The sequence below is a fragment of the Callionymus lyra genome, chromosome 15, assembly GCF_982586985.1.
Source record: "Callionymus lyra chromosome 15, fCalLyr1.hap1.1, whole genome shotgun sequence".
In the NCBI taxonomy this organism is placed as follows: Eukaryota; Metazoa; Chordata; class Actinopteri; order Syngnathiformes; family Callionymidae; genus Callionymus; species Callionymus lyra.
The window spans coordinates 24218009-24245617 of NC_141832.1; the positions used below are offsets into that span (position 1 = coordinate 24218009).

At 39.3% G+C, this 27609-nt stretch overlaps 2 protein-coding genes across 5 annotated transcripts; one reads left to right on the forward strand and one right to left on the reverse strand.

Annotated features, from left to right (window-relative positions):
- The first annotated feature begins 4560 nt into the window (after window positions 1–4560).
- b9d1 (B9 domain containing 1) lies at window positions 4561–6197 on the forward strand. Its single transcript, XM_087809287.1, is given in 7 exon segments — window positions 4561–4726; window positions 4818–4886; window positions 4967–5104; window positions 5106–5239; window positions 5315–5377; window positions 5580–5647; window positions 5989–6197. Coding segments are annotated over 7 exon segments (675 nt in total). The 5' UTR covers window positions 4561–4663; the 3' UTR covers window positions 6129–6197.
- Window positions 6198–6441: 244 nt separating this feature from the next.
- Window positions 6442–23464, reverse strand: epn2 (epsin 2). 4 transcript variants are annotated; one of them, XM_087808946.1, is made up of 10 exons: window positions 23382–23464; window positions 15581–16268; window positions 14831–14985; window positions 13051–13163; window positions 12695–12799; window positions 12263–12383; window positions 11701–11853; window positions 11434–11523; window positions 10393–10620; window positions 6442–9044 (listed from the first exon to the last, which is right to left on the reverse strand). In XM_087808946.1, the coding sequence occupies exons 2-10, from the start codon at window positions 16009–16011 to the stop codon at window positions 8701–8703; spliced, it is 1740 nt and encodes a 579-aa protein (XP_087665072.1). In that variant the 5' UTR covers window positions 16012–16268; window positions 23382–23464; the 3' UTR covers window positions 6442–8700. The 4 variants fall into 4 exon arrangements, with proteins under 4 accessions (XP_087665072.1, XP_087665073.1, XP_087665071.1 ...); XM_087808947.1 differs by lacking the exon at window positions 23382–23464 and adding an exon at window positions 20373–20628 and having other exon boundaries at window positions 11494–11523; XM_087808945.1 differs by lacking the exon at window positions 23382–23464 and adding an exon at window positions 20373–20628.
- Window positions 23465–27609: the final 4145 nt, after the last annotated feature.

The following is a 27609-nucleotide window of genomic DNA, read 5'->3' on the forward strand; positions in this document are numbered from 1 at the left end:
TTTGTCCTCGTGTGGCTACACTTGGAAGCGACTGTCTATCCACAGGTACGCCACAGTACATTGTTGCTCTCCAACATGTTATATATTTTGATAAAACAATACAGTTATGGTGTTTTAAGTTAAGTCTCTGCTTTTATTTAACATGGTGACACTTATTGCAATGTTTATTGTGTCAATTATGTGTGTTTTTTTATGTAGTTTAGCTAACTGGTGGCTAATTGTGTTAGCTTTGTTGAACTGGCTAACAGCAGTGATCGCTGTCTATCCACTGTCGGCTGATGAACATAAAAGATTTGGCCACCATAAAAAAGATCCACTTCAGTCTCTTGTGGTTATTTCGTGGCACACACTATCCCAACACAACGCAGAGTACAGGCAGGCTGAGTGACGACTGGAGAGCACGGGCTACAAATACAAAGAGGAAACACAGACTCGGGCTCGAACTGGAAGGAGAAGAACGTTTCTGGCTCTTTTTACCTCGCCTTGACAGCATCATGACTTATGACTCCACCGCTGAGGAGCTCGGTAGACCAGCCTGACCTTAAAGACTCACTTCAGTGATGAGAAGCTAAATAACCTCCCTCCTGTCTCCAGTTCCCTGAATCTGTCGCTTCTCTTTATTCTCCCTCATCAGCAGCTAGACTTCCTTCTCCTGCTGCTGTCTAATAATCATTTTTAACAGCAACATATTCAGTCCCCCTTCCGTTCCGTTCTATTGGGACAACTGGTAGGGTATTCCCAGCATGCATAGCAACCCAGTGCATATGAGGTAATCTGATAGATTATTATGTAATGATCTTGTATGTTTCTCATTTGACATTTATAATCACATTTATATGATTTCAAAGTTTAACAGCAGTCAGAGACTTTTAGGTCAGATGAGTGATCAGTAATAAAACACAATTGCCTTTATCCTGCCAAAAACAATGAAATAAACAAACACAGTTTTGAACAAAGATTGCATGTTTGCCATTTGTTTATGAAGCCGTTGGTGAACCCTTCTTTGTACCATTGTGTCACACACCAATGATCTGTATTACACTATCTATTATTACCAGAAAGCATCATAGACCATGTTGATAATCTGGAGATGCTGATCAGGCTGTCAAGCACCACAGGTCTGCTACACAGGCAACAAATGTGTTAAGTAAAGTGTCTCTTAATTATTTTTATTTAAATATTATATAAGAAAATGTGCTTAAACCCTGCCCACTTAAAACACTTCATAAAATCTTGTTTACCATAACCACACCCACTCTGCTGTGATTGGTCAAGCATCTACATTTGTCACCGCTCGTAATCAATCCCAGAAGTCTCCACCGTCAAGGGACTTATTGTATAAACAAAGCGGCCATGATTACAGCTGGCTGGAGGAGGAGTGAAGCCATTATTACATCATAGTGGACTTCCCTCTCATAACCTCTTGTTCGCTGAGATTTCAGACGTGGGAGAACTTTATAAAGTAATAAATTGAAAACATCTTCATGATGAGAGACTTACTGCATCTTAGAGAGGAAGACTTCAACTTTTTAAACTTTTGAGTAAGTCAGGAGAGTTGGGTTTTCACATTAGTTGACCTTAAAGCACTTATCCAAGCCAGAACAGGTCTGCTCAAGAGACCAGGAAGCAGATGGTTCACTTATAAATGTGGAGACAGAAAGGCTGGGCTAAAACCAATGGCGGTGGTGAAAAGGCAAAACACTTGACCTTATTTCAGTCCGCGGCAGTAATCTGTGTCTCAGGATCGATACAAGGAGATGAACAACCCTTCACTGTCCCACTTCTAGACCTGAAAACAATTGAAGGTTCTTTATTTCCTCTTGGAGAGACGAAAGTCTGAAGTAGTCTAAACCAAAAGTGTTCTTCATGGTTTGGAAAGTATAGCATGCTATGTAGTGTAATGTGACACAATATTTACTGATGGTTTAAACTGGAAACAAGAGCACTACCAACAATCACTGGAGCTTCAAACGACAGAAGGGAAAGGATGCCATGAGTGAAACTTGGCTAATCGAAAGAATAGTTCCAGTGAGTAGGATAAGTAGCTATAGGCTCTTACTAAAGCCTTCGATTCCAGTGTTGATGGTTGTAATAAATAAATATTAATTCAGTATTTGTTATTTTATTCTGACTAACGACATATTTTCTGAAATTTTCCAAAATAGAGCAGATTTTTCTGATGAGTTGAGCTCGATGACATGAGTCTCTCCACTAGCCTTCCAGTCTGTTTGATGTATCAGCTCAGAGAGAGCTGAGCCACACTGGTACTTATCAGTCCATCATCATCGCTCTATTCTTATTTCTCTGTGCTACTTGAAACATCTTTAATGTTGTAATTGGATCTTCTGTCTGTACGCAGGTGTCTGTGAAGACCAGGGTCCGGTTATGATGGATTGGTGAGAAAATAATGGATTCTTGGTGTTAATTACAGTTGTTTTCATAAAATAGTCATTTTATTTTAACGTCAATAGGAAACGTTACCAATTCAATTCAACCCTTGTGTTATCTCAGGGTCAAAGTGACCCTCTGGTTCAAGTTGAACGACCAAATAAAACAAAATAAAAAATAAATAGTCAGGTGAGATGGCTCGTATTAACCAATTGTTAAACATTAGTAGGAACTTTAAAGGGGACACAAAGAGAAAAGCGAACACATAAAATGTTCAACTTTGTTGCCAAACATACATCTATAACACCAAGATGACGTTTTCTCTGCTCAATGATTGGATTTAAACACTAAACTGCTGTTTGGTTTCAGGCAAACAGGCTTCAGGCCATATAATGAACAGTTTACATTTTGTAATCTCATCAAAAGAAGTCAAGAAATGTTATAAAATACACCAAGACTCCCTTCATGAGACAGAGTTTTGCCATGATTCGCACCACAAGCAGCTGACGATCACTTTGGGTGACATCATACTTTTGCAGCTTCTGGGCGTGAGATCATCGCACTCTGTGACTGTAAGAGAGATGAAAAGATGAGAAACATGTCGTGCAACTTCCGGTCAGAGAGAGTCAGAGATGTCGAGGAAAAACATTATGTGTGTAAACCTGCAGACATACATGAAAGAAAAAAGATTCAATCTCATGATCCTCCTCTTCATGTCCTAATACACCATGAACATGATTGGTTGTTCTACTTTTCTTCTACCTCCTGGTATTTTAACCTTTAAAGCAGCAAGACATTTTACATACATGCATTTTTTCTTATAGAGCAGTCAATCTACTATTTAAGATTACCATCAATTTGCCATTTGATTGATCGATCGTGGATGAAGTAAAGTGAAGTAAAGTAAAGTAGTATTATTTTCCAAAAAACAAGATCTGTTTTTTATCAATTTGTTAAGAAATGCATGTGTCATCTGTGATGGTAGAAGAGGAGACCCTTCAGTTTTCACAACAGTGTAGTTAATAACTGTCCTACCAGCAGGGGGAGCCAGATAGGTTTTCTCGTTGAGCCTCTTGGAAAATGAAACAGAGACGCTGGTATAGAAGGACTGAACAGATTGAATACACAGGGCCAGGGAGATTGAGCAGGGACCGGGAGAACAAAAGAGAAGAAGGGACAAGAGAATCATAAAAGGGTGAATTGCATAATCCTAGAAGGGGCCAGGAACATGAGGGGAAAGGGAAAATAGAGGACATTCTCGGGAGATGAAAATCTTGCCAGAAAATGCAATGAGCAAAGGCTCTGCCAGGACAGAAAAACTCCGTCTTAAAAGGTGTTCATTGTCTCATCAGGATTAGTACAGCTAGGGTTGAACTAAATTAGCTGTTGGCTATAGTATAGCATAAACATGAATACAAAATAGAATATTAATTGAAATTGGGAATTATCTTTGATTCTGCCAAATATCTTTTTAAATAATGCTGAGTCAAATCAGACCTTCTAAGGGAAATTTCACTTTCGCTAATTAGTTTTTCTATGCATATTTGGAATTCCAAACTTTCCATTTTACATTAATTAATTGATTAAAAATTCCAATTGTTTTGCTTAGCAAACTTTTCAGAGGACAACACTTTTTAAATGGGGTAAATATTAAGAAAGTAATTACATTTTGAAATTCATATTTAACGGAAATTACCTTTCTCCACATACTGAACCTTGATTAAATATTATAAGGTTTACCAGTTGTTTTGAATAATCCATAACTATCTTATATTTATCACAGTGAATCTTTACAATACCTGTCTGATAATACTGGTTTCATGCCAATCAATTTATCTTTTGCATTTTAAACACATTGCATGTGAAAATTCAACTGAATTTAAGTAAATAATATTAATAAACAGACGAGGTTCAAGGTTCAATCTTAATACCAAAAAAGCGTAGAAATTAATTCATAGCGTTTGGGGACTTGTCTGTCTCATCCTATGGCTCAAGCTCAGTCCAATAATAAACATTTAACACATAGACAATAGCATGTTTTATTTTTGTTGTAAGAGAAACTTCAACGGGCGATACGTGTTTGGTGTAACTCCGCCATCTTCCGGTCAACAATGGCTGATCCTGTAATTTTGAACCTAACCGCTTGCCGTAGGGATGAAATGCGTTGCCAAAGCAACCAAGCTGAAACGAGCTATGCGGCTAGCTTGAATGTGTAGCAGTTTCTTGTCAACAGGATTTGTTAAAAAAAAAAAAAATCTCTGTAAATGAATCTATAATGGCAGCACTCAACCCGACTGTGTTCCTTCTCACGCTGAACGGACAGATCGAGGGAGCGAACGTAAGCGTCTGTTAGCATGTTAGCTCATTGCATTATCAGCTTTTATTACGAATATTAGGACTTAAATGACGTCAATGTTTCTCTTTGTCAGTTTCCAGACTACGACGAATTGTACTGCAAGTATTGTTTTGTTTACGGACACGATTGGGCTCCAACCTCGGTGAGAACCTTGTGGACGAACACTTGTGTAGTTTTCATTTAAAAGTGTATTATTGAAGACCTCCCTCTCTCTCTCTGCAGGGTTTAGAGGAAGGCATCACCCAAATCACATGCAAAGGAAGTCAAACTTCACAGAAACTTATCTGGAACTTTCCCCTGGAAATCACCTTCAAGAGCACGAACCCTTCAGGGTGTAAGTATTTCCAACACACACCAGTTGAATCTTCATCATCAGGTGTGTATTGATCCACCTGCAGGGCCTCAACTGGTGGTGAGCGTGTACGGTCCAGATGTGTTTGGCAATGATGTGGTGAGAGGTTACGGGGCCACACACATCCCCTTCTCGCCAGGACAGTAAGTTTGCTGCTGCTAGAATGTTACCATGAAACGAACTTAATAAAAAAAAAAAATTCCATTTCTCTGTGTAAGACACAAGCGGTCCATCCCAATGTTTGTTCCTGAGCCCACCTGGAGACTTCAGAAGTTCACAAGGTGAGTTTAAGACATACTAATAACAAATACAAGTCGTATAGTAAATATTTTTAAATTTAATCTTGAAAATCTTTATTTTTTTTGGGATGAATGTCTATTACGTACCATTGTCCATAGTGTGTCATGTCAGCTCATTTCTCACTGGCCCGCTCTGGAAAACATGTATCACATCACTTTATTTCTTGTCTTCCTCCTTCAATAGTTGGCTGTTGGGCCGTCGGCCAGAGTTCACAGACCCAAAGGTTGTAGCCCAGGGTGAAGGCAGAGAAGGTGGGTGTTAGATTTTCTTAACAGCGCTATTTGAAGTACATTCGGTAACGTTCCTAGTTATTTTATTGATTTAATGCATAATAAGGACTTTCATATTGTGCTTTCTTCTAGGTTTAATTTGTGTGAGACATCTCCCTAGTATATCTTATATTTGTTTCAATCTAATCTTTTTATTTGACCGTACAATTTGATTTATACATAGTATTTTACACCCAAAGTACAGCTTCTTTAGTTCCATTATTGCTGCTGCTTATGAATACAGATAATCAGACGACAAGAAGACAGTGGTGAGGCTCAGACATCACGACTGAAATTGAAGTCAATCTTTTGTTTGATTGCAGTGACTCGAGTCCAGTCCCAAGGTTTCGTCACAGCGACCTTCCACATCATGACCAAAGACATGAAAAAGCTAGGCTACGACAACGGTCCGACGACAACACACTCGCATTCCTCTTTGTCGTCAGAAGAAACCGCCTCCTGATTCTTAATTTTGATCGTTTTTATAACTTTTTATACATTTGTTTTTAAATAAAGGTGCACTCGTTTCACAGATTTTTTTTTTTCCTTTGTTGTTTAAATACCAAACACTTGTTTTTTAGAGCAGGATTGACAATTATCTAAACCGTATCTATCCAAAAAAAATTGGGTGACCCTTAACTTTTGTCCAATAAACTGAAGCATCCATTTCAGCATCACGCAGATTAGATTTTCCACTATGTATTCACGCCTGCCACATGAACTGTGATGAGCTGGATTAAATATCAGATCCATTAAAATAAATCCACGTCCACACGTTTAACAGAGCGGAAGGAATACATTTTATTTAGAACCAAATGCAGCTACACTCCTCCAGCAGGGGGCGTCCTGCCGCGTTCCATTTGTTAAGATGCCATTAAAATACCATGGTGACTTTGCCTACAAAAAAAACCCATTACACTGAATGACAAAAAGTATACATAAGAACAGTATGTTACAATAGTACAAATGATAAATTATATTATACAGTTATAATGCCAACAGATGGTATCCGAGTAACAAAAAGCAGCCAGCTCCCAGAACGATGAGACATACAGTTAGTTCTTGTGATAAAAGCGATACAAAGCAGCACAACTGTTCAGGGTTTGTTCAAATGTTTTGTTCTTTAACTGCTTCAGCGATTATTCTCTACAATCAAGGCATGAGACACTTGGAAGCAACACTATAATGAGTTTTATTCAACACATAAAGCTAGCTCTTTTTTTTTTTAGATTTGCATATTTTAAGTTGAAGAAAAAGCGATTGCTGGTCGGCACACAAGCTTGCTCCATCTGTTTGCTAAAATCATCCTGGATAGAGAGCCTGAGAGAATGTTACGACGCTCACGTGCTGTCCTGCAAAGCCATAATTGAGGGAGCACACCCCAATTCCACAGTTTCAACATGGCAGTGATTAGAAGACAAGGAAGTCGGCCATCTTGGAGAGGTCACTACAGCCATTACATGCTAACTGAGGTTACAATTTTGCGAGTCCAGTTTTTAAGCCCACACACACTTTTGGCTGAAGGCTACAAACTCAAGTGTGCATATCTCTTCTGTTGAGTGGACATTTAGGCAAGTAATTATTTAAATTCCGTTAACACGTTGAAGTATCTTTGTATTCTGGTTCATTAAATTTGAGAAATGCAGTTAATATGGGTCCATTATGATTTGTTACAATAATTTTTACGTGCTGTAGTAAAGTCACCAGCGGGAGATGCCAGTTTCCCTCTTCCATAAAAATAAAATTCTCTCTGCTGGCTCCATAAACTAGAACTATGAAATATATATATATTTTAAAGTAACACCAGAGGTCAGGAGTAACAGAACAGATCAGTGAACTCTACTTGGCTAAACTAGAAGTCCTTCCAAATATAGCAGGTGCTACGACTTTGGCAAACATTGTGAGAAAGACAAGGAAAAGAAGAGGGTGAAGATGATAACATGGGTTAGCGCGAACACACCTCCAATACTTAGAACGGCTATGGGCTTACATGTAACGAGTAAATAACAGAAGTAACCAACACAAATAAGAACTATGCTGTTCTTTCTACCAGTGGCATTTCAGCAACAGATCCAGGAGTGTGTGCATCCAACAGGCATAGTGAACTCAGAGGGAACTTCTTGTGTTTTGTGGTGAACTGGGTGTAAACATCCCCAGTGCTGTCCCATAAAGACAACCTGGAAAGTCCCCCCCCACTCACACACTTTTCTTTCTAAGCCAAAGTTTTTTAAGCCAAGTAATCCTGATTCTAAACGTTTTCTTTTTTTATTTGGCTCTTCGACCTTCCCTTTGACCCCTGACACTTAGACAATACATCAGTGCGTATCAAAATACTGATGCCATCGCAGTTCATTCTGTCTAAAACACAAATGCAGAGTCTTGTCAAACAAACAAACAGAAAGAAAGGAGCATGTAACAAAGGGTTGCCCTCCGCTGTTAGTTTCATGATAGCTGTAACAGTGGTACCGAACGCCGCGGCTCTGTGGTCCAATCAGTCCGCCTGCTTCCCTACGCTAAGGTGTAACGGTGAGCCCAACAGTCCGAGAAAAGAAGCCGGAAAATAATGTGCAAAATCCCTGCTTAGTAACACATACTCTCGCACACACACAGGCAGAAGAGTAGAAACACATCTATCGTCCACGCTCGGAGGTGAACTCCTCTGGAATATACACAGTGTAAAAGGACTAAGATGTGCACACACACACACTTGCTAAAAGGGCTTAGAAAAGATTAGCTCTAGTGGAGAGATAAGATCCTGGCATTAGTACTGTCAGACTGTCCCGTCACTCCACCAGTGATACCACAGAGGAGGCGCAGGAGATGGTTCCGTCTCCGTGGCGACGTAAACACACCTGCTAGTCTGTGGTCGAGGAACAATCATTCGGGACACACAGGATAGGCAGCTTGTAGCGTTTTAGAGAGACAGGAAGATGTGGCTAGGTTAAGAAGGGTTAAATAGGATAAAATGTTTTCATTTTTTCCATACTGAAGCTTTGTAGGGAGCCGATAGACAGAGGAGGCGGAGCTTCCTCTTCTCACAAAAGGAACGGGTTGGTGGTTCCGCCGGGCTGTGCTCCAGACTGGGGGGGCATGCTCATCAGCGGCTGAGGAATGGACATGGAGGCCGGGATCCCCATGTTGGCGCCCATCCTGGTTCCGGCACCGTCACCCATTCCAGGCATCATGTGACCCATGCCAGCCATCCCCGCCAACGGGACCATGGCGATGGGTTGGCCGGGCAATGTCGATAGGGGCATCGGCTCACCCATGGCAAAGCCAGACGGCATGGGGCTCACTCTCATCTGGTTTAGGGTGGGGGGTGCCGGCTGGCTCACCTGGAATGGATTGGCGTGAGCGGCTGGAGCTGGAGCGATGCCGCCTAATGAAGAAATAAGGAACAAGGCGTCAGATTTAGACGACTCATCACTTCTGCCCGATGACAAAACAGGGCAGGGTCAAAATTTGGGGGAAGTGACTGCATAGATGGGTGTGTCTGTGTGTGTTGAGACCTGCATGTGTGTCAGAGCTGCTCAATAGACACACAGTAACAATGAGTGAATAAGCATCAAACATCAGTAGCTATTACTTAAAACTCTGACATCCCTATAAAAGATACACATTAAACTATTGTGCAGCTTAAAACTTTTTTTTATTAACCATCATCACAAGCAACAACTTGAGTAAATAAGTTGTGTTCTGGAATGTTCATTTATGATTCTGATTTGAAATTATTCATGTTAAAAAAAATTGGCTATTAAATGTAAGTAAGTAAGTAATATTTATTTATATAGCGCTTTTCGAGACCAGGGTCACAAAGCGCTTAGACAATCAAAACAATACTCAAAAAAGTACATACTTTAAAGATCAAGATAATACTGAGAACAACACAGGAGTTCGAGAAATTCAAGGAAAAGCCTGAACAAATAGAAACGTCTTAAGGTGTTTCTTAAAGGAGTCAGTAGACTCCATCAAGCGCAAAGAGAGAGGAAGATCGTTCCAAAGCTTAGGAGCAACAGCCTGAAAAGATTTCTCTCCTCTGGTCCTGAGCCGTGTGCGTGGAACTATCAGTAGATTCTGATCCACAGACCTCAGAGCCCGAGCTGGGGTGTAAGGCTGGATCAGATCAGTGATGTAAGGAGGAGCCTGACCATGAATAGCTCTGAAAGTAAGAACCAGAATTTTAAAGTTGATCCTGAAAGAAACTGGAAGCCAGTGAAGAGTTTTAAGGATCGGAGAAATGTGAGTTCTCCTACTTGAGCAGGTCAGAATTCTCGCTGCAGAGTTCTGAATCAACTGCAGACGATGCAGGATGAGATGTAAATGTCCTTACATAGTAATAATAAAAATGTATATATATTTTTTATTTACTTTATCGGTTACAACAGCTTGTTTTTAGGTCATTTTGCATCACAGGGTTTGTCTTTATAATGAGTTTAAATAAAAACGTATAACCAAGTTAAACAATATTCACAAACCCATCACAATTTAAAACATGTAGTGAGGTCAAGAACTTCAAGTGTTACAACAACAATGCTTTGTCGTTTCTTTGGTGTTTATGATCCTCGAATGTCATTTAAGAGTCAAACGCTTAAGGTCTAATCGGTTTCATCAAATGTAAATGTAAAAGAAAACCTCATCACCAATTCAAAACAAACATTTCATCTGTAGAATTTTGCTCAATGACTTGAGACTTGCTCTCAAACTATCAGAAAATTCATTCATCCTACCTGAAGCCAAGAAAGGGTTGACCACTGGCGCCGGTTGAGCTGGCTTGGTCACCAGAGAATCCAGGTTTACCAGGGCAGCATTGGGACCCAGGAAGGACTCTGGAGTTTTTCTAGTTGAGTTTATAGTGATGGACCCAGACATGGGCAGCGGGTCAAAGAGGTCTAGGCTTCCACTGCTGGCCAAACTCGTTTGGGATGGAACAGAAGACGGGATGCCAGCACCATCACCTGAGCGAGTTGAAATTTTAGATTTAGTCGCTTGTCAGACATGCGCTCAGTACAGAGAAGATGGAGACAAAACACTAAAATGTTTAACAGTCTGGGCTTTTCAGCAGTGAAACATCAATTAGTGCCCTCGCATCCACATACAAATCCAGCCAACTAGCTTCTCATTTTCTGTGCTGACATCTTGGATCATTAAACCTGCCATTTAAATCACTTTCCTGGACTCAATAGTGAGTACTCTAACCAAGAGTGACTCCAGAGATAATAAACGGGAAAAATGATTTTGGTTGGTTGATGTTTAGATGAAACAAATAAGAGTTTTGTCGTCTTAAAAATCTCACAACATTAACTCAAAAATGACTACTTAACATTTATGTTTTCAAATCTTTTCCCAGCTAAAGAAAATAAATGAACTACTGAATATTTCACATACAAGCAACACTAAACCCTAGTTCAACTTGTGTTATTTTCTTCGATTTCACGTTTTAATGCTGATATATATCGCCTGTCCTTCTTGAAGTGGTTCATATTAGTATGCATTTGGTGTTACAAAATAAAAGCTGCGTCAGATTACAGCACACAGATCTGTCACCAGACTGGAGCAAAGAGAGTGAAGCCATTACTGCAGCTTTTTATTGCATCAGGATGTGCATTTGATCAAAATGGCCACTGTTGCACCAACACCGTCTTCACTCTGGTTTGGTGACATTTACCAAAAGGTGAGATGTGAAAACATGTGGCCTGCAGATACACAGAAAATGCAGGGTCCACTTTTTTAACAAAGAGGATGAAGACACCAGAGGATAGGGTGAGTACCAGCAGGGACAGAGGAGGAGCGCAGGCTGTCAAACTCTGAGAAGTCCTCTTTAGACGTACCGTTGGATGAACTGAACAGGTCAAAACTACCTGTGGGAGGGACAAAACGCACAAACACAAGACATTGACACACAAAGCACAGATATACCACACAGACAGACAGATGGAAACAGACGGTTCATGAGAATGGAATTTGGGTAGATTAGGCAAAGACAGTATTAGGAAGCAGCAGTTTTGATGGCAAGAGTGGATTAAACGTGATTTCACCTGTATTCGAAGCTTTGGGTCGAGTGGCTGCTGATCCCCATGGATCAGAGGCGGGGGCCGAGTTTGATGCCCAGGGATCGCTGCTCTTGATGGGTGGTACTGAGGGAGAGGCTCCCCATGGGTCCACTGGGGCAGCAGGCTTGGGCTGAGAAGCTAGCGGGAAAAGATGGAGGATTAAATTAGAACAGACGATCGTCACAATCACATTAACCAGGCAATCATGGTCCCGCCATGAACATGTTCATTCCCTCAGATAAGCATTGATGAGTCATTGAAAAAGCTGCCTTTTTGTCAGCTACTGACAGGAGCAAGCTTCCCTAAGAGGTCTTTTTCTCCACAATATTATCCTGTGACATCCTCCCATGGCCCCCTCCTCTCTGCTCTGAGCAGAAATGCTGTCAGGCGTGCAGAGCAGCATTCCTATTCAACAAATGGTCACAGTTCTAGAAGCTGCAGGTGCTGAGGAGCAAGGACCAAGCCATTTTGTAAAGGCCCACATGCCCGTGTGTAGATTACATAAACGTTGGTGTGTCTGTGTGCGTGTGAAAATGTAGGGACTTACCATAAGGCTTCCAGGGGTCGCCCGATTCTGCACCAGCTCTGGCCTTAGCATTCCCTCCCCAGGGGTCTGCAGTGGCACCTGGCTCAGGAACATCCATTAGGTCCATCAAGGATGATTGTGGCTGTGAAAAGATTTTTAATGAGTCTGGTCATCGTCACAGCATGTGCCAAATTATTCAGCAAAAACACAGCAGACTTTGTTTAAAGGCAGGTCGAGAAGATGCAAAATCATGAATAAACCTTTTGGTTAAAAACTGTTATTAGCACAAAAATATAATTTTAATTAATAGTTAAGATAATGTTAGAATTAGAAGCTACTAATTACACTCTCTTCAAATACCAAACAACAAAGTAGAAATAAAGTTTTGCTGGGACAATGGCTGCTGATCTGCAACAAAACAATTGTGAAAATGATATGTTCTTTGGACATTACCTCCTTCTTCTTCTTGGGAAGTTTTGCAGATTCAGGTCCCCCCTTCTTGCTCTCCTCCAAGGCCATTTGTAATCGTAGATCATCCCCTCTACGTATACGGTCCTCCTTCACACATGAATATACAGCTTGAAAAACACTGGTGGATTTTGATGCGTCTTGACTGAAGCATTTTGTAATCCATTTCAATCCAATTATATTTTACACAATTAAGGAATGAAGGGAATATACATTATATAAATTTGCACATTTTAAGTGTGTTTACTTAAAGCTAAAAGTTATTTCGTAAGTTATAGATGGGTGTTTAATAGATGCACCTCTTGGTGACTATATGAGCAGCATGCCACAGTTGCGTTTACCTGTTCAGCAGCTTCCCGGCTCATGGCCAGAGCCAGCTGCAGCTGAAGCTCCTCTTCTCCACTGGTCTGAGGTCTGGCCTGCTCAAGCTCAGAGCCCGCATTTGGAGATGTTGCTGGAGATGATGACAAAATTGTGGTTTGATGAAAAGGATATACATTTTATTCACATGTGTCTAAACAAACCACAACTGTATTTGTTATTCATGCAGTTGACAATCTTTTTCAGGAGGACTCGTCTTCTCTACTTATTGGATTACATCTCTTATGTGGAAGTCAAACAACACAGGCACACGTGTTACACAGCAATTAAGCTTCTTGGGGGAAAGACACAAAGCCATTACACAACTAAACCAGCTACATGTCACATTCAAACAAAGCTTTAAAAAAGAAATGGTGGCACTTCTATGGCTCTGTGGACGGTTTCCAGTAAAAGAGAAGTTATCACTTTCATATTAGAATGCATTCCTGCTTCGTATCAAAGTCAAACTGTCAAACCCATCAACTGTTATCAGCAACTCTAGTCCCACCGTCTTGACTTTGTGGTGATCAAGCTATACAAAACAAAAACTAAATCCAGATTGGACAAGCTCAGCAACATCAAACAGAGCACAAGATCACAGCGAGTCAAAGATAAACAAACACATCAAGTTAAGCAGTATTGGGCTTCTTCTGTGGGAATTGTCCATATATGGATAATTACATTACATATGCATTCCTTGTGAGCTACCAAGCAGAAAAATGTTTCACAAAAGTTAGGTTTCTAGGTTCTTTCTTCACATTTCCAGCACATTGAACCGTTTTTGAAGAAAGACACAGAACAAAGTCATGTTGATAGGGAAATAGACCCACTATTAATGGGAAAATGTATTCTTCTGAAAGGTTTAGAGCGTTTGTAGTCTGTAAACATAATGTTCGCGATGATGAGACCAGACTTCAGAAAAATGTTGAAGAATGTTGGGAATAATTTGTTGCTGGATATATTTTCATTCAGGTTAAGAAGGAGAGGAAATAACATGTCTCAGATGGATAGCTACACAGGAATGTGGGCCACACACAAAATAAACGATAAATTATCTTGTATGATCAGAAAGGCAAATACCACATGGTGATATACATGCTAGCAAACACGCAGACACCCAGACACAGCACAACCACCATGCTGCAATGTTAAAAGGAAACTGGGTCAGAGGGTAAAGGGAAAGGAGGCCAGGGTTCATGCCTTCATTCCAACCTCACCATCACCCCATTTCCTGGCAGTAAATTCTATTCACCCGGAGTCTGACTTTCACAACGGACATTTTCAGTCTTTTACTTCCTCGGTTTGGCCAAACAGACGCAGTAATGCTCAATGACGTGAAAATCCAGAACACTAGCATGTTGATTCATAATTAAATCCACTGTAGAGTAAATGAAAATAATATGAATGGGGAAAGCCAGCAAACTGTTCATTGTATTGCCAATCCAGATGTTGAGATATCTGGAATATCTCAGCAAGGTTTCAACCAGCAGCCGAAAGTGCAGCTTCATTCCTTAAAATCTCATTTCATTCCTTGATATCTGTGTTACAAGAATGAGGCAGAGATTTCATAGAAGGTCATCTCCATCTCTTCCAAAATAAGGGAGGTTATCCTTGGAGAGGAAAAGATAACCGTCTTATGCGAAGGTTTCAGGGTTGAACCGGATGAAACTTATAAAATGGATAAAATAAAGCTATTGAAAAAAATGACAGTTTGAAAGTTTACTGACATGTTACTTGCCATGAAAGATAAGTCATACTTACAGCCGTGGTAGGACGCAGGCGACCCCTCTGACCTGCCGTACTCTTCGCTGTAGGAAGTAGACAGGTTGGGTTGAGATGAACCTCTCCCAAAACCCATTTGACCGCTACCAGTTGAGACCTGCGCCATTCTTTCCTTCGTCTTCAAAGCCTGTGATCTATAAAGAATAATAAAAAAATGCCCTGATGAAAAATGAAAAAGAACCGCTTTCTTTGTAGTTGCTTCTCCCACAAAACATATTTTTACAGTTTAAGAAGGGGTAGGTGATCTGGGAAAACGGTTTGAGCAATCTACATTCTTTTTTCAAAGTCCTTTCTTCATCACCCCCACCCTCTAATAAGGAACAACTGGTTGCAAGGAGACTGCAGGAATACAAAGGCAACACACAACTATCTCAATAGATGACTACAATGTTTTAATTTTCAGTTAAGAGTATTAAAACATTTGGTTACAATGCGTTTATGAATTAGCTTTACAGGAAATATGGTCAAAATGATCAAAAGTAAACTTTCCCATCGATTCCACATCATTGGTGGATATGCCCATTAAAAAGGATAGTACAGGAATTACATGCATTAAGAAGTTGTATTTGTACGCTTTCCTCCCTCCCTTTCCCTTGTACTCACTTCCATCCAAGTCTCAAGCTGTGTCTGTCGCCAATTAATCTTTTGAGTATCTTATTTATTCACCCATCTGAATTTTTTTGTGTAAATATCCATAACCAAACTTAAGTCCAGGCAAGAACAACATACCTCTCTCCTTTGAGACGCTCCTCATCTTTGAGTAGAACAACAAGCTGCTTGCTCTTCTCTCGCACATTTATGCCCTGGTCCTTTCCATCTCTGTCGATGTACTGAAAGTCCTTCAGGGTCTGGATGGCAAAGATGTTCTCTTTGCACTGCAGGGCCACTCGCTCCGAACCCGTCTTGATCAGGTAATCGAGTAGGGTGAGGGCTTTGTAGACGTGGCGCCAGTTTTTCCCGTGGTCGTTGAGTCGCTTCCAAATCATGCTCATGATTTCGCTGAAGGCAACCACGTTGTAAGTGAGATCAGCTATCTCGGACATGACTGATGAGGACGGACCCCAGGGGTCGTTGGAGGTGGCCTCTCTGACCTTCTTCTCCGCGTCAGAGTAGTTGTTCACCATGTTCTTCATCTGACGGCGAATCGTTGAGCTTGGCATTTTTGCGGTGTAAACGGGTTCACAGTTAAGAAAAAGTAATCTGACGACAGTGGAGGTGGGACAGAGTTGTAGCCTTAAGTGATTAAGTGTCCGTCCTTTCTCACGGCACGTTGCTGTGTGAGTAGCTCTTATGTGGAAGAAGTGCGTTTATGAGGCTTCTCCAGGCCAGTGTAGTGTTCCTGAGTCCTCCAGAACAGCCTCTGTTAAAACCATCTTCATATAGTAGGTTTGGGCTGCAAACACAACCTCGCCATCACCTAGAACAGACAAAGGAAACCAAGTTTACTGAAAAGAAAACTGTTTTTTTATCCAAAACAACAAATTCAGACAGTTAATTCCGTTCCTGCAAATGCTGATGTAACATAGTCCATGTATGGAATGGAGTGTGTGTTAATGTCAGCAAAATGTATTGATGAGCTTATAGATTGGAGTGACATGAACAGCCCTCCCTTTTCAACTGATGCAGCCATGTAAAGCAATACAGTCAAATTGTCACACAAAGTCTCAATTCCAAAGTTGTCGTACACAAGCATGTCATACTAATGCACAACATTTTTTTTTAACTAACGTCAATTTTGACTTTTACAAAAACTCTTGACAGAACATGGTTGCACATTGCAAAAATGGCACATTAAACATTTTTGGCTTTCAGATTCTGTGGATGAATAAGACTCTGGTCTTTCTCTGGTCATAATGTGTGGTAAAATAAAAGGGTTAAATCTGCAAATCTTAAATTATGTATATATTGCAAATTTTAACAACCATTTTTATCTTATCACAGAACTATTAATACCAACTAAAACTCTGGAAAACATTATAAAAGGAAAATGTAGAATATAAATAAAATATGCCTTCATTCAACAGACAAATACCATCTGGTTTTCTTTTCAAGCAAAAGGTCTGAAAAAGTTTCATTTGTTTGTCTACCATAGTCACCCCCACTGTGCTGCACACATGTTTAGCAATCAGAAGTAAGTAAGTAAGTAATTTATATTTATAGAGCGCTTTTCTAGACCAGGGTCACAAAGCGCTTAAACAATAAAAAATAAAAAAAACTCAAAAAATATATACTAAATAGATCAAGATAACACAGAAAAACACAAGAGTCAAATGCATGGATTAGAAGCTCCAGATTATGTTGTGACAACATTTTTCTAAGAAAGTTAAAAAATTTTCTCAGTTGAAGGAAACAGTTTCTGGTCAGTTTTCTACAGTGTTTAACTAAAGACATGTCTTTGTCCAATACAAAACCCAGGTTTCTCAGTTTAACAGACTGATCTAAGTCACCCAAGTACTGACTCAACCCTGGAACCTTATCATCAGGAGCAATAAGCAGAGTTTCAGTTTTGTCCACATTTAGCTGCAAAGTGTTTTCACTCAGCCATTGTTTGATTTCTAGCAAACAATTGACTAAGCTGTTTAGCCTCCGGGGCTCAGTTGGATCAAAAGAGCAGTAGAGCTGGATGTCATCAGCAAAAGGTTCCTGTTAAACTACGACCAGTCAAATGATTTCTTATCCTGTTCAGAAATCTGATCCCAATCTCTGGCATGCACCAACATGCACTACAGCCAAGTGTTTCAGGAACAAATGAGAAGCACTGACAGTGATGAGGTGTGGGTGCAGATAGTAAAATGTATTTCAATGACCAAACCAGCAACGGGATGATATCTGAACAATGTTTCTGGTCGTGAAATGCTTTCCAACAACAGCTGAGGGGAGGAACCTAGGGAGCAACTATGTGTGTGATTTGGGGTTAAGAAAACAACCTTGCAGATCCTGTAAATTAACTTTACCTCAGTGAAATGGGATTCCTGTGAAGCATAACCCCAACACAAAATTAAAAAAAACTTTCCCTTGCCATCCTGCATCTCCATGAATACAGCTCAGAACTAATGACACATCTGCTGCTATAATTACCTATTCACCCTCCACAGATAGGAGGAAGAGAGAGAGAGAAGAGAGTCTGTCTTGTCCATTCCGCCCCTCCTGCTTACCCTCCACAGACCGGAACAACCCCCCCAACAGACTCCCCTGCCACCTTCATGTGCTGAGATCACCATTCCAAACCCGAGGAGAATAAAATGCAGTTTTTGTATGGGAAACATAAATATTCATGCGGTTCAGAATGACTAAGGTTGACGTTGATATTGTCTCACTGTTGCTTGAGCCAGACAAATCTATAAATACATTTCTTTGTCAACTCTTTCTGTTTTTGACAGACAAAGAAATAACTGTGAATTTAACACTAATGATGTTTTACAACAAAAAAGGGAAGTACATCAGCTCCTTCTACGCAATCGTGCACGTTTCAAACAGATGACAATTTAGGATATTGCAACACAAGAGTGAGAGGTTTTTAACAACTCTCTGGCTTTGTGAAGTGAAGGAGTACTCCTTCACAGTATTTACTGCTACAACTTGCAATACAGAACTACAAACTAGAAGCTGAGGTAAAATAAACCTATTCATATTAATGATATTTCATAATATATATACACAATAGGGAATTTTTAGTTTAAAATTCAGACTTGAAGATTTCCTTGACCACCTATCGAAATAATTATACCATAAAGTATTTTTTTTCATACACTGTAATTGAATACTGTTGAACGTTTAATGAAAAAAAATCCTTAAATCAAGCAGTCATTGGCTTCAATACTGCATGTCATTACCTTGAATGTCATCTTACACTCTAAGAGTCATCCCCCAGAAACATTTCAATCGTTAATCTGGAAATTCAGATTTTCTTTCGACTAATTAAATACGTTATTAAAGTACACATGCGTGTACTTGAAACAATGATAACCTATGGCCTGCATAGAGGGGCTGATTGGTGTGAACAGGTTTACCTGGCCAGACCCACAAAACAAACAAATTCTCTTACCATCGGTAGGGCAGCAGTAGTGTGACTGAATATTTGTGGGTTGTGAAAGAGTGGGAGGATATTGAATAGTGGAAGAGCTGGTTCTCAGTGAATCAGTTGGTTTCGTTTGAGAGTGGTTTAGGGGACAACAACATTCACACCTGAGCACAAGTATGAAAACAGCTGATTTGTTCAATTTAGATAACAGAGACAGGTGGTAGTTAGTTTTATATTTTTCATATAAATAACATCGACACTAAATAGCCTGTACGTTTAAGAGCGGTCAACTGTTTGTGCAGGGTGATGGAATGCAGACCTGTTGAGGGTGTAACCTACAGACGGCATCCCGCAATGACCCGTTTAAATTAACTTTTTGAATAATAAATAAACAAATGGAACACCTCGACTTAAAGCAATAGGCCTATACCATTACAAGAGGAGCACACCAACCTGATAATATCCAAGTGTAACCTCTCCACTACAGAAAAAGTAGCTGGTTAGAATCTACCATCAAGGAAAACCACAAATAGTCTCCATGAAAAAATCATCCACTGTAACCACCATCCTGACAATAGACAAGCCCCCTGCCATTGCCTAGTGGATGTTTGTACTCGGTTGGTCCACATTCTAGACCACACACGTTCAAAAAAACCTACGTACACGTACGCGATATTTAAACTATATTTGCAGCGTTTAATAACATTGTCCAAGTAGACCAAAATCCATATTAAAAGGACACAATACTTGAGACATAAATGCAATGATTTGGTAGCTAGTAAAACACAGAGGGGACACATTAGGCTCGGCTGGATTCAAACAAATCTCAGCCTCTCATTGAAGCGATTGTTATCCCGGGGGCTTCTGCAACCAACAAAAGAGCGAAGATCAGATTCACACAAGTTTTCCTACTTTGCTAGATGTATTTATCCCTCTTTTGGGTGAGACTTGGGCAGCAATTTAAACTATTGTTTCACCCTGGGGTCCATAAGTTAAGAACCAACTCAAAAAACAAGTGGCTAGTACGCAAAGCTAACGAACTTGTTTTTAATTAATATAGCCCGAGAAGTAAAAACGCAACGTGGAGATATTCATTTTTTAAAAAGAATGAAACTTTTGCTTGCGTGTTCTAAAACACAAGTCATCGAATTTGGTTTGGAGCCGTTTTGAAGAGTTGGATCAAAGGCAGTAAAGCAAACGACGAAGAAGCTCGCCACATACATGTCCATTAGTTCATATAAAGCGAACACAAACGTGTTTTGTGTTTTAAGAATTACATATTGCGTATGACTGATGCAAACTCTCGTGGTTTTATTGTACAAACAGTATCGATACGCTCATAGTTAAGGAGCTAACTTAGCCGACTAGCATGCTATGCTAGTTAGCTAGCGCTCCGTTCAGACGGGTGCTCGGTGGAGACATCACCGGAGAGAGCTGGATTACGGGACACCTTGAAAAACAAAACAACTCAGCCTTATTCAAAATAATTCCTCCACTTACCATGGTTTCCCTCCTTCTAAGTTATAACGCCACCATGGGAGTTTACGGGCGTGGATAACGTCCGCCGAATCCACGTATGAATCACGATATTGCACTTATTTTGGGGTCCTGTGGGCTTGTTGCGCCTCCGCCTAGCTACCCGATGCTAATGCTACAGCCAGGCTACACGTATCTCCTCCTCCAGAACATGGCGGGCGGAGTGGGAGGGGGAGTCGGGAAGGGTGTGACCCGGGCCGCCCGACTTGCTGGAGACAAAAAAAAACTTCCTCCCCTGTTAAGATTAATTGGAAAAAAATGTCACTTGTCAAGTTAGACCAATGCAAGCCCTATTCTTTAAACGATTTTGTTCTCATCCAAACATAGTCCTTAATATGCTCTGGGTTACTGTATTGCGCAACAAAGCGCATTATCCTCAGATTTCTGGGAATCTGAGCGAAACTAGGGTTCAACTCTGCAGGGCCACACTGATCTGAACAATTACAGTCAGCATGAGGGATGGACTCATTCATAACACATTAGACGACTAAGAATAGAACACAAAGGTTTTATGAATTGTACAGAGCTATAAATAGATTATGTGCAGATTGAGATCAGTGCACTTTAAATAGTCCAAGACATTCATACAGTAATAGGAGGGAAATATCTAAGTATGTGTGTTTCTATGCACTTTAGATTAAATAATGTTTGTCTATAATTCGTGAATAGTACTTTAAATATGTAAACACACACCCTTTTATTGTCACTAAAATTCACAGAAATATATCATAGCATGTGGTCTTTATCCTGTTTACTCGTAAGTGTAGCATTTCTCACACACATGGCTAAGTTAGGAGCAGAAGATAAGCCAATAAAAACCCTGGCTAAGCTGCTTTAGGTGCGTTTCTTCGTGCCTGTATGTCTAAGACATTGACATATCAAGTATACAGCTTCTTAAAAGGGCAACTAATCTGGTGATTTAGGTCTCTTAGGTATCTTGTAGCTCTATTATATTCATCAGTATATGTCTGTTTGTAGTTTAAATTATGCTGTGATTGGTCAAGTATCAAGGTTTGTCACCGCGTGTCATCAATCCTGTAAATCTCCACCCCAAGGGACTCGTGTCATAAACAAAGTTGGGCGTGATTACAGCTGGCTGGAGGAGGAGTGAAGCCCATTATTATGTCATAAGTTAGATTTTCACATGAGTTGCTCAATAAGTTTATTTCAATTTCCAAAGAAGTTAGAATGAGTGAAACCTCTGTATTGTATTTTTTATATACATATATTCACCCGCTTACTGCTTACAACAAACAGTAGGATACCTTTGTTGACTCTGTGGGTTTATCTTCGTCTTCTTCCACTAGCCGGGAAAACAAATGTAGCTGCTCATCTAATAGACCAGGTGTATTCTACCAGTCAAGCACTCAATCAGGTACATCTCAAAAAATTGGAGTATCAGGAAAAAGTTCAATATTTTTTGTTACTCATTCAGAATGTGAAACCCATATATTATATAAATTCATTACACATAGAGTGAAACATTTCTAAAAATGTATTCCTTTAAATTTTGATAATTGTAAACCCAAGATTCAGTGTCTCAGAAAATTAGAATATTGTGAAAAAGTTCAATCTTGGAAAGTCATGGTGTCACAACCAAATCAACTAATTAACTCAAAACACCTGCAAAGGTACCTTGAGCCTTTATTAAATGGTCTCTCAGTCGGGGTCAGATAGCTACAAAATCATGGGGAAGACTGCTGACTTGACAATCATTGACACTCTTCACAACGGAGGGAAAGCCACAAAAGGTCATTGCTAAAGAAGCTGGTTGTTCACAGAGTGCTGTATCCAAGCATATTCATGGAACGTTGAGTGGAAGGAAAAGTGTGGTAGGAAAAGGTGCACCAGCAAAAAGGGATAATAACCGCAGCCTTGAGAGGATTGTCAAGCAACATCCATTTAAGAATTTGGTGAAGCTTCACAAGCTTCTGAAGCTGGAGTCAGCGCATCAAGCGCCACGACGCACAGACGAATCCTAGACATGGGCTACAAATGTCGCATTCCTCGTGTCAAGCCACTCCTGAACCTACATGGGGTAAGGAGAAAAAGGACTGGACTTTTGTCTCAGTGGTCCAACGTCCTCTTTTAAAATGAAAGCAAATTTTGCATTTCGTTTGGAAATCAAGGTCCCAGGGTCTAGAGGAAGAGTGGAGAAGCACAGAATCCATGTTGCTTGAAGTCCAGAGATCGCGATTTTATTTTCCAGCAGGACTTGGCACCTGCCCACACTGCCAAAGGTACCAAAAGCTGGTTCACTGACGATGGTGTTACTGTGCTACATTGACCATCAAACTCACCTTTTTTTCGTTGGTCTTATGTAATATTCAAATTTTCCGAGACACTGCATTTTTGGTTATCATTATCTATAAGCCGCAATTATCAAAATTTCAAGAAATTAATGTTTAAAATGTTTCACTCTATGTGTAATGAATCTATATAATATATGGGTTTCCCATTCTGAAATGAGAGACAAAAAATATTGAACTTTTTCATGATTTTTGTAATTATTTTTCAGATGTACCTTTAGTTGAACCCATCAGGTGTCTGAAGACTGTAATTGTTGAATGTCACTCAGGTGCTGCTTGTTTATGCGGAAACCCGATTCGTTACCTAATGCGTTCTTGACTGGTTAGAACAAAAACCTGGACTATCCCAGCCCTTTGAAGGTCGAGTTGAATAGACGAGTAAAAAAAAATCATATCATTCCAAGATCACCTTCAAAAGGTATATTTTAGATGTGGGTAAACACATGCTTTTTAGGGGATAAAATGAGTTTAAATACAAATTCAACTGTTTAACATTTACACAAGAGATTATACCGTATCAAGATGTGGAAATCGGGTAACGTCAAGCTTTAACAGTGGTGTGTAAATGTGAGTGAAATCCTTAAGAAATTGTATTTTTTAAGTCTATACTGATTGTAAGTTTTCACTACATTTTTAGTCTATTTGATAAACTTCACTCACTTACCTCAAATAAGTGAAGCCAAACCGACTTTATACCTCCTGTCTTTACTGCATATGTATTTCTTGCAGCCAGGGAGGTCATTCACCTTCACATAGAGACAACACAAGGGTTAAAGACGGGACTATGACATGAACATCTTTCCATTTTGGTTTTTGTGTAAAGGTCAAAGGAAACCAAATGAAAGCTGTGTATTAGAAAAAAAAAAAAAATTCTAATGCCTTTCACACATCACCAGCAATGGCCATCTTTTAGCTTTACTGGCTTTGTAAAGGACCTGTTTTACTATCTTACACTTAACAAACAATGTTATTTCCACTCATGACATTGTGGAGTTGTATCAACAGTTTGACGTTCAAGGACATTTACATGATTCAACAATTATGTCAGTCCAAAAAACATTATCTAGTAGAAGATCAACACGTCTAAAACAGTTAATAATACACTTCTTAAATGTTTTATCTGGTATGCTTTCTAATTGAATGATAAATAATTATATATTCTATTCATTGGCAAAAAATGATTAAAGTTAGATTTGATTAATTTAACTGAAAACTTATATCGCGAGTATAGAATAATTCAGCTGTTTTAATAAGAAATCTTTACGTGAAGGAAAAGCCAAAAAGAAATCCAAACTGTAGTTTCATTTGCAGCCAGCAGAGATCAGGTCTGCTCCATTTATCTGGTTGGATACTCGGTGTTTTTTCAGCTGGCAGCTGCTGCTATATATGTGACATTTATATGTGGTTAACTCTTGACCCTCAGATTAACGAACCTATTGAGGTTAATAAAAAACACAGAACCTCGTTTCTATAATTACTTCAATATACGTTAAACCCATATATTCTTCAGAGAATAACAGTAATAAACTATTAGTCACATCCACTCACAATACACTTCGTTTCTTATGCGAACATATGCGTGTCGCTGATTCAGTTTGCGTCAAAATAATAGAAATACAAAAAAATGAATACAATAGTTGTATTTTGTCTCAATAACTTTATACCTACTTTATGTCAGTCATTTTTCACCATCATCATTTAATCACACCGTAACTTTTGCTAGTTTAAAAACACTCAAATAAACTTAAGTACATACATGTTTAGTTGTCACTTTAAGCCTTCATGTTTGGTGAGTGCCCCTGAAACTGTGACTAATATCTAGTTTACTGATATATTTGAGAGAACTTGAAAAGATCAAGCTGGGCGACCATTTATCATGTTGGGCGACCCGTGCTGATACTTTTACATGATAGATATATGACGTGTATTCATGTATTTTAATAGATTTATATTTTATACATTATTTATAAATTTGGCCTTCATTGTTCAAGCATAATTATATGTAAATATTATCATATTTCTTTCAAAATCCATCCCGTTTTCAATTCCTTTTTAAAAATAAACGTATTTTTGTAAGGGTACAATTAGTTTTGTGGGAGAAATGTTAAAAGAAAAAAACATATAGCATCACATTACATTAATGTCAGTGAACATATGTTACTGACTTTCAATAAGTTTAACTCATTGAACCTATTTTCTAGATGACACCATCAACCAGCAAACAGAAGAGTTCTCAATATAGACAGCACTTCAACTCCGACCCTGCAGCAAGAGAAAAATATCTTTCTAGGAGAAGAAAAAGGTAAAAAATAATCCCTATAGCGACTAGAACTACAGAATAAGTGTGCACAGAAAATCAAATACATAGCTAACTGTATTCTTCAAGTAAGTATTGTACATTTTCTTTGCCACCCTTTACGTCATTTATCAGCTGTGTCTATAAGAGCGTTGGCGAGGGAGAGCAAAACACTGAAAAACAGCCAGTTGATTCTCACCTCTGATAAAACCTTATCTAAGTGCTCGAGGTTGTGGAAGATAAAATGGAGCCCAACTGATACTATTATCTGGTGACCAGAACCTCATCATTTGGCCACAAACTGTAGAAGTTATTTTCTGCTACAGAAAATATGTGCATGCTGGGATCTCAGAATCTGAGTCTGCAACATTAAATTTCTCAAAGCTGATTTACCAATGTTGGGTAAAGTTCGAAAATGAGAGAATTGCAGCTCTTGTCCCTGTCATATGTGGCTACCAGGGTCCAAAAACGGAAAATGTTTTGTTCGTAAAGTGTTGCACTTAAATGTTTTTGCAATTTGTGATATTTTACTGTTGAAATGTGAATTGAATAAAAAGTGTTTAATTTGAGTACATTTTAAGTGGGATTTTATACCTGACATTTTATTATCATTAAGCCCGATTAACTGTCATGTGTGGTTAGCAATAAGTGACAATCAGTATTGATATACCTTTATTTCAACCACATTATACCAAGTTCAGAACAAAATATCCATCAATGTTGTCTCAAGACTTAATCAGTGTATAAATGCTAGTTAAATGAAATGGTTTGCTGCTTAATCATGTGTATATCTAATGCAGCGAGAGGGAGAAACTACCATAATAGAATAAACCTTGGTTTGTCTTTCTTAAAAAATATACTTACTGAGATCTGTTGTTCAATATTTATAATGTTATGAAAATATTTTCATTTAGAGATAAAATGTGGTCGCCTCAGATTACTTTTTAAAAGGCTTTGTACTATTAATTCTAAAGTCTCAAAACCCCTTTTTCATAAAGGCATGGGTATACCTACTACAATCCAAATGTTTAAAAATGGCCAGATATATCCTTGTTTATCATATTTTAAAATGAACATATGCAAAAGTTCTAGCACAACATGTTGATTTAATTTATTTGAGAAAAGCCTTATTAATTATTCATAATGATCGGATTCATCCAAACTAATACATTTTAGTCAATCCTCATTCATTCATTCATTGACAACCGCTTTATTCCGGGGTCCGGGTCGCGGGGAGACTGCAGCCTATCCCAGAGTCATAGGGCCAGAGGCAGGGGACACCCTGGACAGAATGCCATTCACACAGGCTCTCATACCTATGGACAATTTTCCCAAGTTCTCTTTTAACCTCTGTATGTTTTTGGACTGTGGGAGGATATGATTATAACTATTACAATAAATTATGAGAAGAAACATTTGGGAGGTCCAGGACAAAGCCACGTCCAGTGTCCATCAGAGACCTGTGTGTGGCTGGACAGTAAACTGGACTGGTCCTGCAACATAGACCATGTACACTGTATATAAGAAAGTTGAGAGTAGACTGTACTTTCTGAGGAGGCTCCGATCATTTAACATCTGCAGGAAACTCCTCTGCATGTTCTACCAGTCTGTGGTGGCCAGTGTCCTGTTCTATGCTGTGGTGTGTTGGGGTGGAAATGTGTCCAAGAGGAGTGTCAACAGGTTTGTTGATCAGGAGGGCTGGCTCTGTGGTTGGCATGAAGCTGGACTCACTGGTGACAGTTGCTGAGAGAAGATCACTGAACAAACTACTGTCCATCATGGATGATGACAGTCATCCTCGGAACACTGTCATCAGTGAGCAGAGAAGCAGATGGAGAGCACGAATGCTCCTCCCATGATGCAACACTAATAGACTCAGGGACTCATTCATTCCTCGTGCTATTAGATTGTTTAATTCTGAGTTTGGGGGCAGAAGAGGAGTGAAAAGATGATTATTTTCTGTGTTAATCATTGTATCCTTTTTTTTGTATTTTTCTTTGATCTATCTTCTTATAACCTTGATTTTTGTTATTGTTCTTGTTTTTGTGAATCTATCGTCTGTGTTGCTGTGTGCTTGCTGGAAAACAATTTCCCGAAGGAGATCCCCAGAGGGATTAATAAAGTTTATATATCTATCTATTTCTGTGTTTGAAGAGAATATTGTCCACCTGCGTGCGGCTGTTTTGTTCTTTTTACTTGGTTTCTCTCACAGGATGTGTGTCACTGAGCATGTGACACTTTCAGTCCTTGCTGTGAATGCTCTTGCCGTCTTGATCATTTGTTTTAAAGATGTGTTTCCGAGAGCTCTTGGTATACTGCGTTCTTCTGCTTCCACTTATGTAACATTACAGTGGTCATCGCTGTGTGAAGAAAAACCTCAAACCAAAACCTGCTTCCTGTAGCTCTACTTCACAGATTCACAAGTTCTATGAGAACCAAACACGAATCAATTATTCTTTTCAAAACATAAGAAGAAAGGAAGAAAAAAGGGGCAGAATGCAGTTTTAAAAATATGCAGTAAACATCAATTAACAAACGTCAAAATCTCTGGAAAAGAAAATGACTGAAATGATATGAACACAAATGTGTTTTTATA